Source organism: Oxyura jamaicensis, chromosome 12, assembly GCF_011077185.1.
Source record: "Oxyura jamaicensis isolate SHBP4307 breed ruddy duck chromosome 12, BPBGC_Ojam_1.0, whole genome shotgun sequence".
Taxonomy (NCBI): Eukaryota; Metazoa; Chordata; class Aves; order Anseriformes; family Anatidae; genus Oxyura; species Oxyura jamaicensis.
The window spans coordinates 10,223,289-10,241,434 of NC_048904.1; the positions used below are offsets into that span (position 1 = coordinate 10,223,289).

Genomic DNA, 18,146 nt, shown 5'->3' on the forward strand with positions numbered 1-18,146 from the left:
CCCCCCCCCCCCCCCCCCCCCCCCCCCCCCCCCCCCCCAATACAAGAAATACAAAGACCTGCAACTGCAAGGCTCACAACTGTGGAGCAGCCAACAACATCCTACAGCATGACACCCTTCACCATTAGTTCCCTTTTCTTTCCAAAACTCTAAGCAGAGTTGGCAGAATTTAGTCACCCATTTAAAATTTGGAAAGGACGTTAGAACTATAGAGATAAAAAATGTAAGATCCTTAATAATTCACTTTTGTTTTTGGTTAATGAGAGATTTTTTTATACCAGCAATTCTTAGACTAAGACTAACCTGGTGTGGAAATAATAGCATTCCTCTGTCATCTGTTTCTCTAGCTTACATCACTGCAGTATCTTAAGCAGAGGTAGCAGTGCAGGATACAAAACTGGATTTGATAAAGGCTTAAAAGAAAGATAACATAATAAATATTCTTTCCGAAGACTGCCTTTAGGGGTGTCTGCGAAGAGAAGAGAAATAGGGAAGGAGAGGTGACAGAGGTGTGAAATGCATCTTTTTTCATTATAGGATACATTTTCCAGCAAGGCTGGCAGCACAAGTCACATTAAGCCACAGCTGAAGTTGCCTGCCTAATTCCTCTGGGATCACACTACCCCATAATCTTATGGGATGTGCTAAAGCTTTGCTGGGACTCACTCAGCAGAAACTGTTTGGGATTATTCCACAAAGCACTAATTCTGTTCTGATTTAAAGGGATACCATCAACCTAGTTTAGACACAAGATGCCCTGTCTCAAGACCGTCCATTTGTAAACATCTTCTCAATAGCTGATATTTTTACCAATCATGTCCACTTTGGTTACCTGGAAATTAAAAGGAAACAAAAAAATGGGAAAAAAGAGGATTATGTGAGCATGATGGATTCACATCTATTGATGGACATTGGAATAACACTGACAAATGAGTATAGTAATCTATTGCACTCACTTCTGCATGCAAGTAACACACTTACGTTATTTCCCATGGCTGGCTTCACCGAATGTGTCATAGGCTGCAATTTAACATCAGTAAGTAGAAGTAAATACTTTATTCAAAAGGCAGGAACTTACACTTTTCGTGTTATCAAACCTGATTTCTCTTCAAGACTGCAGCTTCCATACCTGCGGAATTAGTGTTAGGTTTTATGTTACCGTGTTCTATGCTTTGTAAATAACAAAAAAGGGATACTGCCAATGCCCTCCTTTTTATGAGCCTAGAACATGAAATTGAGAGGAAGAACTAAAGCAGCCATGAAATCCCCATTAAACAACTAATGGTTTCTAAAGCATCTTGGAGATATTCATTTTACAAGGCTTATGCTGCAATCTTCTATCATTATTTTAATTAAATAAAGCCTCTATTTCCAGAGGCAACTTTTTCTTTCAAGCACAAAAGGCATTTTGGTTACAAAAAAAAAGAAAACAATTCTGGAATAGGATTCAACACAGAACCAGCAGGAAATTCAGAAGAGCTATATTAAACGTTACCAAAGATAGGTTCTGAAACTTTGGAACAGCAAACAGAACAATTAAGACTCTCAGTTACACGCATCATTATGTTTAATATGAAAAACATTTCTAGATAGAAATCATTTATAACAAAGATCCATACCACCTCTTAGATAGCATCTTACATAGTCACAGCTGAAGGAATGTGAAATATTCATTTTAGGTTTCACCTATTATATTGTGTGCTTTTTGTCCCACGCTTTGCTTGGGAAGTAAACCTAAACAAATCAGCTTCGCTTTGTAGATCATGTGAAATTCACATCTTGACTGCATTTAAATCAATATTGGTGGCAAACTTAAATTACGTGAAACAGTTCTCCAGAAGAGCATCACTATCAGAACGCACACCCAAACGCACCCATTCAGCACGTGACATTCTCCAAGAGGCCGTAAAGATTCACATTGCAAAGCTGACAAGGTAAGCACATTCTAACAGAATAAAACCAGACTGCAGAGATTTCAGAAGGTGGCACGTAGTCAGCAGGAGCTTCCAGGCTCAGCCTGCAAGAAAAGAACCGGTCTAATGCATTCAGGCAAGAAACACATTCCACCTGAATTCATTCAGAGTCTGGTCTTTCCAGTGTGATCAGAGGCCTCTTTGCTTTCTCAGGATTGAATCATTTTCTTCTGCATGTCAAATACATATCTTTTAAAGAGAAGAGTGATGGTAACAGGTTGGGCTGAATCATTCTTGCTGCTTTCATCCTCTTTGTTTGCATCTCCCTTCCCTGCCTTAGATTTTTTCTTGGAGGCAGCAGTGAGAAGCATCTTGGTTTCCGGCTTCAGCCCATCTGTAAAAACCAAGAACATGCATGACAAAACGGCTCAACATCACATTTCAGTGTGTCTGGAAAAAACGAATAGGCAACTTTACTTCTGAAATCAACCAAAGGAAATAAGAAAGGACATCAGGTATGTTAGGAAAGTTACCTTTCTGTATCACTACTGGATGATGGTAAATTACATGGGAAGACAAGCCTTCAGACATCGTTCACAACAGCAATACCCCAAATCCACTGCAGTCTCTTACATGAACATTCCCAGACCCATTCCACCGCACACCCTGCAACAGACTTCCCTAAGCTGGATCATTCTACAGCTTTTGAAGTATTAAATGCAGACAAAAATTTAAACAAGCCAGGCCAACTTGCCTTGTCTAGGTCTTTTACTCAGCAGACCTTTCCTATTATTTGCACACATTTCCCAGTTTCTTCGCATCAGTGAGAGTATTTATAAAAATATAGGTCGTGAGTGAAAAATAACAAGTGCTGAAATACTGAAATTGCATAGAGCCCTATACAAAGAGAAGGTTCTTGAACGTCTTTAGTCTATCTCTGAGGCCTGCCATAAACACACTGCTTACTTCTAGCAAATGATACAGCCCTTTTTATTTTGGGCTAAAACACAGTTAAGGGTTACAACTCGCTTCTTAAGGGAAACAGAATTAACCTGTGTAAGACTGCGGGGATCTAAACCAACCTGATTTTTTTCTCCAGATATTTGTGCCCAGACATAAAAATAAGCCCATTTCTTCCTAAATGGATAAGGTTTACTTTAACTTTCCCATTTTATTTTGACTTGACACATTGGTGACATTTTAGAGAAGAAATGCAAGATGGTGAAGTCCTAAGAAATACTGTAAAAACAGGAGAGATGCAGCTCCTGAAAGACCACTCCTGAAGAATTGCTTTCTTAAAGCAGAAGACAGCAAACTCCTTGGGAGCTTATTCAGCACCACCTGAATACACTGAAACGTGGTTCTCAGGCACTTGGCCAAATTCAGTTCAGGTATTTTTAACCTGCGGTGTCACATAACCTTATCTCAAACACTTAATCAGCTTCTCCCCCCTCATATTGAAATTCAGCTGTGGATTCTCATATCACAGCCTGACAAAAAGATTGAGATGCTTATGATTTACTGGAGACAGGAGGTCTACAGGCGCAGGTGATTTGCTCTGTTCCAGACACATCCAGAGAGCACTTTCAGCTGATTGCATGGGGATGTGGCACCGGAGCCCACCTGCTTGTCCTGCTGTGTCAAGTAGCAAATTGTTCCGAGCCCCACGCGAAGGGAAGGCAGGAAGCAGGGAAGTGTTGAAGCAAGACTTGGAAAGTGCCCATCTGCCATTTCTTAACCAGAGGTTCTGGAAGCAGCCCTCGTGCCTTGCCCTGCAGCACAGCAGCGTGGGGACTTTCACAGGCAGAGGGATCTCGCTGCTTCCAAGACATGCGAGATCACAAGAGGAAAACAACACAACATACAACTAAAATAACTAAACAAACCACATCGCACACCAAGGCTGCAGAAGTCCAGCCTAAGGCAGGATCAAATTCGCAGAGTTCTGCAGATCTCGTGTTTCGCAGTCACGGCAGCAGCAGATTTCTCTTTTTCAGATCGAATACAAGAAAGCAATGATTATTTCATTGTGGAAATAATTGAGAGCATTTTTCCTTGACGGCTGAGAAGTCTGATAATGACTATCTTTGCACATGTAAGGTTCAATTAATCAAGCTAGATAATATGGTGCGGCCTGACCACATATTTATTATATGGTTTTATTACATTGTATAGTCATGTTTGATGCAGTTTTTTTTTTTTTTTTTTTTTTTTTTTTTTTAATTGGACACTTTCGTACAAATCCCATTAATATAATTTGTGTTACAATCACTCCATCTTCATTATGCAAAATAATTTACCATTACATGAAAAGCAACTTATTTCCTATTTGGAAAGCTCCAAGAACATCTTGGGTGCTGCTAAAAAAACCAGCAACAGACAAATGTGAGGAAACCCAAATAAAAACAGCAAAAAAGAGTGACCTCATGCAGCCCTGCACTCTACCTTTGCAGGATTTATTTCCTATTGTATGCTTTCTACTGTTTTGACCAACCTAATTGTAAGTGTCCCTGAACAGCGTTTCCTCCACTTTCCCGGGAAGACCATTTACTTCTCTGGACAAAGAAACATTTTATTTTGCTCTCCAGTTGGTTTCCCTTTCTTGGTCTTATCACTATTGCTACGTTGCTGTTACTGGCACATTGCTGTTTAAGAAAGATGTTTAACTCCAAATCCTCTCAGAAAGACACACTTTAAATTAATTAAAGCAAACAAATCCTAAAACACTTCTATTTACGTTAGCAGGCTTCGCGAGACTAATTTCAAAAAATGCTAATTGACGGAAAGCAGGGAGGAAGGGAGGAGGTGTGACATTAAAACTGCAGCCAGAGTTTTTCCTTGCGGGTCTCTGGAGCTCGGCAGGCGGCTGCTGCCGTGCGATCCTCCCAGACAGGCAGTAGGGCTGCCGGGCACCGATGCCCGCTGGCGCTGCATCGGTATGGGGGCAAAGTCCCAGCCACAAGGATGAAATCACAGCTTCAGACAAACCAAGCTTCAAAAGCTTCCAGCGAAGCCAAGGAGCACTCGGACTGCCCGAACATTACATCCCAACGCTCAGTACATCCGCTTAGGTGTCTAAACAAAGAAAAAACATCTTTTTCATGAAAAATAGCATATATTGCACATGGAACTATACGGAGGAAAACATTTAAAACCAAGCAAATCTCACCTCCTCCAACCTATCAGGTCTACTTCCAAACACAGGGACGTAAAAACGCCTCACCTGCAGCTGTTAACACCTATTTGGATTCAAATAAGGCATCCTTGGTAAGAAGTTTAAAAAAATGGAAGAATGTGGTGGCTCCTACACGTGAAATTATGGGCTGACAGCCAAAGGCAGCCCAGGTATTATTAAATTCACAAGGTATCTAAATTACCTGATCAGATCCCACGGCCCTCATTCTGCAAACAGATTAGGTGGCTGGCATCGTACCCTAACAAATGGCATTTTCTGTTTTTCTGCTCTGGTGCCAGGAGGTCTAAGGGCTGAAGAGGCTCTGCGATACGGAGCGGCACAAAGGACCAGGCAGGGAGAGACAGGCGGGAGGCATAATCGGGGTTTCATCTACCTCCGCGGATTTCTCGCGTTACACACAATGCATGCTTTGCATTTTACAAAACCAAGGAAATGAAGGGAAATATATCTGTCACCAAAGAAGACATCAGACCTTTAATAGCTGAAATGACGGATATTTTTAGATGGAGGTCTAGTTTAACTTACTTACATTAAGGGTCTAATCTCTCCTGAACAATAGCTATGTTAGCTTGAATACATAGTGAGAAATCTGTTCCATTAATTAAGTGCTGCCTGTACTACTTGGATTTGTAGCAAATGTTAATAGATTTTTTTTCTTCCTCTGTTGGACAATTACTTTATTTTTCCAAGTTGCTAATGGATTAAATTGAAAAGGTCCATGTGTTAAAAAAGACTTTAGCTTCAAAGTTCTCAGAAATGCCTTGCATACAACAGTGAGAAATACCTATATATTAATATTATTAATGGGCAGTCCTCAGAGGCATAGAAGAGATCTGAAAGCTTAGCAAATTCATTCCCACCCATCATAACCATGTCTGTAACAAGAAGCACCCAGGTCTTGTATAAAATATACCTGCATATACTAACCCGTATTAGATATGGAAATCTAATAGCAAAACAGTTCAATCTACTTCATTCCTTTAGTTTCAGTTACTACTACTAATTACCAAATAAGAATATAGACTCTTATTATTGGTCTCATCACAGTCTCAGGGATTAATCCAAACCGAGCCATTAACAAATGCAAAAATCAAACCTGCCAATTTGCAAACTCAAATGAAAAGCAATACATCATCAGGAAAAATATTTTCTAAGTTTAAGAACAGCTTCACATGCACAAAATACAGGATAAATGCAGTATTTTATACAGCTTTTACAAATAAATCAAGCTTAATGATTTGCAGTATCTCAGATGTGAAGGCATTATTGTGTCCGGCAGTTTTACAATTACTCGTAAAAGAAGTCCAGTTCAGTTTGCATGGAAACATGCACATTCCAGCAGCTTCGTATAGAAATGGCACATTGTGGAGTTCTTGTGTATAAATACAGGAAGATATATATTTTTTTTTTTTTCCTTTTCTCTTAAATGAAGATATGAGAATCTACGCAAGTTTTAAGGTTTCTCTAATATTTCATGTTCTTCGTATGATAAACTTAATCAGGGGCTGCTGTAGCAGGGACTCAGCAGAGCCTGATGTTACACATTCCCCTACTGACCGCCAAGGTCTCCTCGTCCGGCCCAGGGGATCGTCTCCATACCAGACTGCTGGCGAGTGGCAATCAGTACACAAATCACAACACGTACATACAGCACGTAAATGTCCATAACCAGCAGGGTTTGCTTGTGTTTTGTTTTTACAACTACTACGTCAGCTGGAAAGAGGAAGAAAGCCAGTGCAGGATCTTTTCTTCTAATTCCTTTTTCTAGTCCAACTGCAGGATGACAGACTATTGCAGTGTTTCTCCCCCCCACATACAGATAACAGGTGAAATAAAAATGTAATTTTAATACTACTTCACATTTTACATTATTTCCCTACTTCACATCCTTCTTCACTGTATGTTGTCATTCCTTAAAAGTGTCATCTTTGTTGGCTTTTCTTTTGCTGCCTCTACTCCTTGAAAGGATGGCCAAGGGTGACCTCTGCTATTTCTCCTAAAATCCAGCTCCTTCTTCCCTGACTCCCAATTCCACTTGCTATCCTGCACTTCAGCAGCTGTCTCTTTCCTTTTCCAACTTTAATTTTCAGATTTCTCATCTCCAAATTCTTCCCTACTTCCACAGATCGTCTTCTCTTCAATATTTAGGAATAGTCCTGTCTCCTTTAAAGATAATGAAACATTTAAATGGAAGACTTTAAAGACTGAATGCTAGACACATTGTAGATAAGAAGCCAGATAATGAGATATCTCCTTGTAGCCCAGCCAGAGATGGGAGTAATTTTTAAGCAACTGATAAACACTTCAGTGAAAACAGGTGTAATAATATAGGTCCCGGGCATGCTCTGCAGCACAGCCAAGGAGGATCATTTATTTTGCTGAACTTCAACAACTTTCTTTCTCATATGCACACATGTAGAAAAAAATGCTAAGCATGCTAGCTAGTGCTGATGAACATGAAGGTACTACCTAGTATGCCTAGTATCATTACAGATTTTCCTTACAGTGTTTAGAACTGTAATGGTATGAAAATTAATTGCAAGATTCCAAGTTTCCTGGTTCATGAGACATTGGCTTCCAGATCAAAATTACAAATCCATCCTATCAGTGGCTGCAGACAAATCGGTAAATGTACGTTGGCAAGTACCAGCAGTTCGCAGAGGAAGTGTTGGCCCAGAGAAGGCTCACAACTCTTGTCACAGTTTTAGGAAAAAAGATTGAGGCTACACCAGTAGCAGTCATTGGAATAGAAAACACCTCCTTTTTGCACTCACAGTTCAGAGATTCCTAGCCTATTGTTGACCTGCTGATATTGTTTCCAAACCTGCCATTCCATCCAGGAATTTGTGAACAGAGATTCAAGTGGAAACTGAACTGTTCTCCCTTCTCTAAATATTCTATTTACTTCCTTTGACTACTGCAGATATAAGACGCAACAACCTGCAATTTCTTGTTAGCTGTCAACATTTAAATGTTAAAAATTGATGGAACATCAGAGAACAAGTTAACATAGCACATTTGATGTCAGAAGTAATTTTTTATCCTAGGTAAATGTAACCTTTTAGTATGACAGACATTTTTCTTTCTTCCTGAGGCAAGGAAAGAAAAGAGCAAAACTTGAAAGAGGCAAAGGTTTGGGGATAATCCTTCCTCACAATGGATTATTCGTAACAGCTGTTTTTCACAATTTCAGGATTTCCTTAAATTGAACCCTGTGAGGCTGAACCCTCATTACACAGTTAAGGAGTGTGTGCCTGCATCAACTCTCTTGCTAACAGAGAGTAAAAAGCCCAGCTGATCTGAAAATCAGAAGCGACTAGAGCCCCAGATGGAGACATCCACCCCAGTCTGATGCAGGGAGGTTGTATCAGGGTGGGAAGACTGGGCTCTCATCGAGGTTATTGCAATGACTGGCACTTGCTGGTACTGCAGGACTTCAGAATCCTGTAGTTTAGCATAACACATGAAAGAACAGAAAATGGAACATCCTATTGCCTGAATTATTTATATTATGCTATTAGGTTGCAACTCTGCTTCTCTGCTAAAGATATATCCAAAATTTTAACTTTGGATTTTATTGCAACTAAAGTGGTCATTTCTCTCCCCCAACACCCAGCAAAGAAAACTTGAGCTGATCAGCAAAAGGCTATCTTTCTAAGCCTTCCAAGAACAACAGTCCTGTATTGAGAACATCAGACATTCCACTTTACAACTAGTGCACTGGATGACTGCTGACCCTGTCTAACTTGGCATCCCATCTGCCTGTCATTAATATATCGTGTATCAGAAAAAGCAGGGATGAAAACTGGGTCCTGAGCTAGAGTCTGGGATCAGGTAGGAATTCCCTACCTGACATCAGGGTCAACACCCACCAGCCTTTCTAGCCAGAAGACTTAAGTGCAGTGCTCCTACTGGAGCTGATCTACTCTACTCCTAGGCATTCATCACCACGATAACAAGCCTAATGTAATTACCTAGACAATTTCAATGTAATAGTTGACCAGAGATTCACTCAAGAAACAAGGGATACTCCTGCTGCTGCCATCCCCAGGAGCTCAGGATTTGAGCTTCAATTACTTTCACAGATCAGGCAATGAACTTTACTTATGTAAATCCCTTCACAATTCTCCACTAATTCTATTTTGAATTCACACCACCTTTTCCCACATCTCGTCAGCTCTCTTCAGAAATATTCCGCTGATTTTCGAACTCCAGAGTAGATTCATTTTTCCCTTCTGGTTGGTACAAGATCTGCTATTATCACCTTGCCTGGCTCATGAATATTAATAGAAGTACAGCATGAAGTTGGCCAGCGAGAGCCATCAGCCAGCCTCCAAGGAAACCGCAAAGTGGACTCCTTCCTTCCAAATGAGAATTACACTAATGCCTCGGCATGGCACTTGGGATCTATACAAAATATCCATAATTCATTGTTTGATGACAAAGACCAGAAAAAAAAGTTTTACAGCCACTTGGAGCAGAAGTAGATTGCCACATGCCCTGACCAAACGCTGCCGTGACAGCCAGCCTGCAGAGCTGCTCCTGCAGCTCCGGCTTGGTAGGCTCTGGTTGGAAATCCTTAACTACTAAAACATTTTCCCATAAATTGGGGAACAGCTGCCCCACACCACATCACAGAGGGCCGCAGTTCAGTGGTGAACTGAACTGAGTCTTGTGTATCCATTTGTTAAGTTTACACAGGCTTCCAGACTGAAAGGCATTATTGCAAGAGGTGGTAATGCTGGAAATAACGTGGATTTCATTATGGGCTCCCACTTAGCAGAGAAAGAGCTAATCTTCCTTGATGAGAAAGACAGAAGCCGTTTTAATTCAAGAGGCTGACCTAGGTGAAGTCGGGGCCAAAGCTGTATTTGGAAAGCTCTCACGTCAAGCTGGACACAACCCTTTCAAGCTCAGTGCCAACTCTACACAATGGCTTGAACTGCACTCTCCGGCAGCCCTTAAAGGCACATTTTGTATCTTGGCTTTTGCTGCAAGCAATCAAGAAAGAATGCAAGAAAACAAAACTGTTTCCCAAGCACTGTTTGCTGGTGCCATAATTAATATAATCAAACAATTCCACAAATTGCTTCCAATTGCTGGCGTCACTTTCATGTGCAGAGCCAGACTTTCAAAGAAGGGCCCTTCTTGTCCTACATCCTTACGCTGGTAACCCTTGCTTCACACAATAGTAAACAAGCCCTCGCTAAATAGTGTAGGGTAATTTGTACTGTAATAGGTCCCCAAGGCACCATGGACACAATTTGAAATGCCATCTAATTTTTCTTTTTAATTAAAAAAGCAGTTACTATATTTAAACAACAACACAAAAAAGTTCAGAGGGGACGGTTTGGAGTTTCCCACAGCTCCCTGGGACTTTTCTCAAGGTCAGGAAGAGTTTTATAGGCTCAATTGGTGCAGATTTTTTTTTTTCTTCTTTAATTAGTCTGCCATACCCTCTGCATGAAGTCAGCGTCTTGATTTTCAGTCTGATATTCTTCATATTGCTAAGCGGAGCTCAGGCTCCAGTATCACACGAAATCTATTAGCAGTTGAATGGTTATCGATACCATACGTCCCTATACATGCCTTGCCTGTCCCACCCTCTCCGTAGTCCTAAACTTGCCATCTAGGTGGAGGACACTCAGCATACCACATCACATTGAGCGTGTGCCATTCATTTAGTTTGATACTTCTCCATTTCCAGCAAGATGCTCAGGATATGTTACCCAATTTCCAAAATCTACATTACGTAACCACATTTTAACCTGTTTTTTGTTATAATTAAAACGCAACAACAGATAGAAATGGACCACTGCCATCTGAAGCCATGTAGCAGGACAAATTTCTGCACCTGACAGATCTCCACCGTCAGGTGCCACTGCTCCGTAACCACTTCATTAAGTAGTCTGCACAACCCCCACACACACACTTTAGGGAATTTGCAGTTCCACTGTGGGTTTTCCAAAATCCAAACCCAACACACCCATCAGCCCCAAATAACAGCTCCGAAATGAAGTGACACTTAAGATCTAAATTTCTTGACTAGTTGGCCATACTGCAGTACACACCAGTTGAGAGTACCAAACCTGACCTTATCTTAGAGGTCAATCTGCATTCCAGCTGCTGGGAGTTATATCGAGTGCCACAACCATCTGTTGGCTAAGCCCTTCTAGGGCAACTCTTCTGAAGAAGTATTCATACTTTGTACTCCTGGAACATAGCTATGGCTGGTATGCTTCACACAGTTTTGTTTCTGATGCCAAGCACTAACACAGGTTACAGAGACTCCAGGGCACCCTGATTACACGTTTTTGGCTAAACCAATTACATGCATACACAATACAATAAATCAACTCGCAGAGATACAAGACAGCAACTAAGGTAATCTTTGTCTTCTAATCCAACACCGTCCCATTAGTCTCAAGGAAAGGATTTTCAGAGTATTTTTTGCACTGGCTATGTGTTTTCGGTGCTTTAACACAGCTGCAATTATGCCAGCTGAATTACTATACCAGCAATTATTCATAAACTGTTTTCTCTTGATGGTCACTCAAAGTGCCTGCAGTCACTGAGATCGCACCCAAGTGCTATACTCAATTCTCTCATCATCAATATGTGCTTGATCTCTCATCAATGTCGTTGGAAGCCTGGGAGTGTAGACAATTGTAGCTCATTACAATTCAACAATAGAAAAATTACAGGAGGTCAGCATGAAACATCCAAGACTATTCAGAACACTCAAAGACAGAATAGTGTCTTAAAACCACAGTTATTTGGACCGGGAGGGGAGGATGGTGGCTTATTTTTAGGACTGATCATCATCTCTAGCAATGACAGACATTTGCTGCTCTGCAGGTTGCCTGGGGATCAGGACTCTGCTAAAGTGAAGCTGATCTTATGACAGATTCTCTTTTAAAGAAAACTCACTCTCTCCTTTACAGAATCGCAGTCCTACAGGATTTCATTAGCACAATAAATATTGACAGCTGAACGGCTATGCAGAGCCAAAACTTGACCGTCACTGCTTACTACTCTGCACAGTGTATTTCTGTACTTGCACACAACTTTGCAGGAGTCCTGGCAGGAGTACTTAGTATAAAATAGTATAAAACCCTGACTTCTCATAACACTTTTGAATAACCAGCTTGACAAAAGCCCCTCTTTCATCAGGCCCTCTAACCAGTTGCACTTGCAAGAGCCTGGATACACACAACCTCACCAGCACCATTCATTCTCATCGCATGGCTTGCACTACTGGCCTGGGGAAGCAGGCCCATCTGTGTTACTGGACCTCTAACAAGTACTCTTCCAGGATGCAAGAGGAGGAAACAAACATGCAGACATCAACGTAACTGAAATCTTGGAGAGTCTAAGACAGCTGCTGCCCGAGGCACTTTCACAAGTTTTACTATAGTCACGGTCCTTGCTAATTAAATCCTCAAATCAAGAGGGAGAAAATCACCAAAATGTCCCAAAGAATATTGCTACATTATGTAGAATTAGTTCAAGGAACAACTGAGTAAAGGAACTTTCATAATTCTGAGCCCCATAGAATATCAAGGTGGAATTAATTTAAATTTAACTCGGGTATGGGAGTTGTCAGGTCAGTACCTCACCCGGTACCTATAAAAGAGTAGGTAAACAAAATGAACAATGCTTATGCTCTGAAACAACTAAAAATGTTTTGAATTCAACAAAAGGGACTAAAATTCCTCCAGCCTAGTGAAAAGGCAGCGACGGCAACAACAAACAGTACCAATATACAATCTCTCCTTACTGCAGCCTTTCAAAAATGCACACAATGCGGAAAAAGTTCAGGTTCGCAGATCTGCCATGGAATCAAAGGCAATTCATTACAAAGCAGCTTCAAATCAAAGTGCTGGATCCACAGGCCTGTCTGTAATCCTCCCATCTTGCCTGCAACTCTTGATGTGGAGTAGGCACCATAGAAGTCAGTTAAGCTGGACCAACACCGCTGACTTATCCCAGGCATCTGCTGCTCAGCGCTGGTCCAGAGTTTAAGTTTGGCGATATTCATCTTCCCCTGGGCTGCCTTTATAAAGAAATCCTGAACAATGGGACTTCAGAATAAAGAATAAAACATTTTTTAAAAAATTAACTCCTAGGCAAGGGCCTTTAATGCGATTAGAAGGGGGAGGGGGATTGGATAGCAGCTTTTTCTTTTTTATGTTATGTATATTGTGTGTAAACAAATATGCAATTTGCTTTAAAAAGATAAGGTGATTAAATTTTTATCGGGCTTGTACTCTGTTGTCACCACAACAAAGAGAATTAGGAGGAGGAAAGAAAGGCCTTTTTATTTGAATTATGCTCTTACCAGAGGTTCTCTACAGCACAGCTGTAAAGCCACTCAATGTTCTCCAAACAGGCCCTTTGATTGCATTTTATTCAACTTGTTTGCATTTGGAGCAATCGAAAGGAAAAGAACGCTCCACATTTTGATGTCTTAATGTTCCTTAATACCTTCTTTAATTTATATTAAGCTTCTTAACTAGGGTGATGAATTCTTCAAAAACAATAAAGACCTAGTGCAGAAATCTTTCACACACCATGAAAATTGAAATTATAATGTATTCATGGCTTTTTTTTTTTGTTATGAAAAAACATCATTTAGAAGAGAGATTTAAAGTATACAGAAAAATCCTGAAGTTGTACGAAAATTACTTGATCCACAGAAACAGATGAAAGTTCAAACTAATTACTACAAGGGAAATAGAATGTTGTGGGAGGTGGAGTAGAAGAAACAGTATGAGAATCTTGGGTTACTATGAAGTTTTCAGTCTTTTAATAACATATAAATTCCATCTCTATGGCTTCCTACAAAAAAAGGACTCTGGAAATTTGTGTAATTTTATTTTACCAAGTCCAATTCAAATGTTTGCCAGTTTTTCTATTATTCACAGACTTCTTCCCTAAAATGGCTCTCCAGGTTCACAGCTCCACCGTGTATTTCCCTCCAACCTTCTTTCACAGTCTGCCAAGACCAACAGCACGCACCGAAACCGGTGAATGCAGTAACGGAGCACTCCAACACCCCCAGCTGTAGCAGCTTCGCGGGGTGTGCGGTCCCTGGGTGAGGTTCCCAGGCTGAAATGCCATACACAGGTGGGATCTCAGTCAAACGGGAGGCAGGATGCATGAGAAAGGCAAGGGGCGTGTAATAAAAAGTACAGGAGAGGCCACCCAAGGGACATGACTGGATGGGTTTGTTTTTGCAGGCACTATGTTTTCCAGTTATTGTTACAGGATGCTCAGCCTGGTTAAGTTTCAAACACAAAATATTTGGCCCATGGAACAAAATCCACTTTCAAATACTCCAATATTCTAAAAAATAACTTCTGCAGCAAATGAACGCAGCTTTCAGTGCAAGTCCACTGCAGCATTAATCACCCTCAGCAGGGAACATCCAGACAGGCATATTCTTGCTTTCCATCCCAGTTTGTCTACTTTTTAGTTTGGTGATCTAATGCAACTTCAGCTGTTTAGTTCTTCACATACATATGCACATTCATATAGCCACAAATACCTCATTTTGCTGCCCATTTTCTTCCACCAAGCCCAGAGGAGAAACAAGCCAGCCGTGGCTGGCACTCCTGCAAACCCCAGCACAGTGCCTAGAGCTGCGCTAGAGGCTGAGGGCATGGGTATCGTGGCAGTGGAGACACGAGCATCCTAAGCCAGTCCTGAACTACATCAAATCACCTGACGTATACTTGAAATATCAGATTTGAAAAAGAATACATATTATCAGCTTGAATTACTGTTATTTTCTGTTAACTTCTACTGACTGCTCACCTCTCTTCCTTTTTAAGCAAACTTCCAGAAAGTTCAAATTAAAGCCTCATGAGAACGCCTGCCACATTTACAAAACGCTCATGAAAAAAGCTCACTTAGCTGTACCAGCAACTGACTGGCCACAATAATTAAAACAATTTAAAAACATACTGTGCTGCCTTTACTATAAAGTAAAACAATGCTGATCTTAATCTGAGTGCACCCCGGGTGAAGTGACACCTCCCCCTCCTGAACAGGGTCACACCATACAAGCACAGAAGCATCAAAACCTAACTAACACAGCTTAAGAGCGTATATGGATCACTACAACAACACAGAGAGCTTTCCCAACAAGTACTGAGAAACTGCAGACCGCCGAGGCAGCGCAGAATGGCTTCAGAAAGCTGTACGTTGTCATCCTCTGCCGTGGAACGGTGTCGTCTTCACATCTGTCCTACGGCTGTCACTGCTTTTGCAGCAAACAGTGCTGAGCAACAAAGCAATGCTACAATGGAAAAGAACTGAAGCACAATATTAACCTTTTATCCAGTAATGCCTACTGTATTCCACTTAAAAACTTTCCTCTGCATTTTTGTAAGCAAGCACGTAATTTGCATGTGCAGAACAGTATGCAACTAGTTAGGAGCCTTAACTGTTGTATCTATGAAAGTTTGTGCCTTTAAGCAGAAATGATTCATGAATTTTAATTTGTTTTAAATGTTGAAAGATTCCACCCAAGTAAATTGAGTCAACAAGCCAGCAAAGGATGAAGACATGTATCTGTTTTTTATTTAAGAAATAGAAAACTCAAGTCTATACATTTCTTAGTTACCCACAAATCCTCTAGCAGTGAAAAACACTTTGCAATAACTACGCCTGCTGCATTTGTTCTGATTAAGACACTGGGCTTCTCCCCGTTCAGCACATGCTGGTTGAGCACCAGAGCCTTAACTGATTCTCTTTGTGTTATTTAACTACTATTTTAAAGTGTTCTTACACAAATGAAACAGCAAAAGATGCTGGAAATTAGGACAGGTGGAAAAGATTTGCAGAACAGGAACTCTAACGATGCTGAAGCAGCTAACAGAAAATCTTAAAAATGTGAGAAGTCACTCTGCCCTCCAAATTCATACATTTAAAATGGGTATTTTATTTAAAGGCGTAATTGTTATTCATATTTACCTCTTCAAAATCAAGACTTTCAGTTCAGCATTTTAATACTTTTTCTCCATAAATCACAAAGCCTGGAAATAAACCTTTGAATCCAAAGTTGATGTTTTCTAATAGCTATTTTACAATACGTGGGCTCCAAATAAGCAGCAAAGACTAACGCAGCCACATGGTGATACGTTTAGGAAGGGGCAGACATACTAAGACATTAATCAAGATTGTCCAAGGTTCAGCACCAACAAGACAGCGACAAACCGAGCACATACTAAGAACTTAATACATCTATCCATGCCACAGCGATACCTCCATTTTTCTAGGCAAGCACCCAAGGGCTGGGTTTCCTTCCTCATCACACTCTTCCCGGGGCACAGGCTGTTCTAAAAGCTAGTCAAGTAAAATATCAAAAAATGCAGGTACAACTTCTGTCCAAGTCCATGGGAAGTTGATTTTAAGCTTGAAGCAGATTAGCTTTCCTGAGCCATCCCCTCAAAAGACTCCCCTCTTCTTTCTGAGATTTCCAGCCACAGATGTTTGGGAATAAGATGTAGGCAATTCACAAGGCTCAGAAGCAGAAATCAGTAACGAGCATACTAGTGCCAGGTGACTGGCTGGAAGAGAACAAGTTCCAGCAGCCTAACTTTGAAGGCTCCTACTACCAGTGCCAATCTGCTTCAGTGCCTGGATCCAAATCCAGCAGTGAGAGGGAAAAAGGTTCACAACTATAATATTTCAAGGATGTTAACGACAGTCAGCTCAGCTCTGTGGAATACTGACCTCCTATCTGAAGAGTTACTGCAGATTTCCAAAAAACCCAACTTGTCTTGACTTGCACTGCAAAACCCACACCCACTCCTCCCCCCAGAAATTAGTGTTTCCAGGGAGTGCAGTAAAAAGCAGCACTGAAGGAGAGGAAAATTAGATTATAAAAGACGTAATATAACCAGCCAAAACACACAAACAAGTTAAAAATAAATTAGCCCCATTACCAAAACCACAAAGGCAGCATCTTGTGTGATGACTGCTGATTTCATTACATTTGGGTTCCAGTACAGTCCATTTCAGGAGCAGCATTTCCCACATTTCAAGATTTATTTTTCTTGACAAATAGCTGTTAAACATTTTCCTTGTGCTAACATATTAATGTTTGTGATATCCTAACCTACTCAAAGACAACACAGGAATATAGTTTAGCCTATCAACCTAAGTAACCTGCAAATGACCCTACCAAGGTATGGAACATCTTTTGCCTGCTTGCCCTGACAAAGAGTTGCTAGAATATTGGACTTCTTGAAGGGGAACAGAGAGGAAATAAGTCATTCACATTCAAATTACATTTTATCTGAAATTTATTCTCAATTTTCCTACTAGCTCCCTTTGCTCACGTTATGATACTGCTCCAGTCAACTCTGCACTTCGCAACATCTACAAAGGCATCCAACAAAAGGAAACAGTGTCCCTTCGAATACCCATCTGTGACTGTGTTCTCTATTTAGACCCCTGCCTCGGGGTTTTAATTCCATCCTCCCTTACTCTCTAGTTAGCCTCAGTGGTCCTGATGTCTCCACTTATTGTTCAGGGCAGAGCTGATCAACTGCAGGTTCTGTGACTGCAACCAAGAAGCCATTTACAATTCCAACAGCTGTTACTGATTTTGCAGCACAATCATGGCAAATCTGTGGTTCAGACTCTCCCTCCTCATGAGGAGGAATACAACAAGAACAAACAAAAAGAAAAAGAAAAGGGAAAGACTGGGAAAGTCGCACGGATAAAGGACACAGCCTGACCAGATAATCATTTTGCCTTCACAAAACACTAGCAGCATAGGAACTATTATACCACATTAAGCCAAGCCTAAGGTCCTACCTTACTCAGGTTCCTTCCTTATCAACAGATATTGGAGGACAAGGAACTCTACAATGCACTACAACATTAAGGCACATTCTCCTTTTAACGACCTACGTTCCCTGCAGACAGCAGCACCTGAGGGGTAGAGCTACCTCAGGTAATGCCCAAGGAAGCGGTACCACAAGGAAGCACATCTCTGTGAGGGTTAACATGCCAATCCCCCT

The 18,146-nt window shown here is 40.9% G+C and overlaps 1 protein-coding gene across 1 annotated transcript in view; it reads right to left on the minus strand.

Moving 5' to 3' along the window:
• Nucleotides 1-1,328: 1,328 nt before the first annotated feature.
• EEFSEC (eukaryotic elongation factor, selenocysteine-tRNA specific) overlaps nucleotides 1,329-18,146 on the minus strand; it is a gene marked incomplete at its 5' end in the record, with an annotated part of 122,660 nt that continues 105,842 nt past the window's right edge. The window contains one exon of the mRNA XM_035337897.1: nucleotides 1,329-2,307. Coding sequence (XP_035193788.1) covers nucleotides 2,123-2,307 — 185 coding nt within the window. The remainder of the gene's footprint in view (nucleotides 2,308-18,146) is intronic.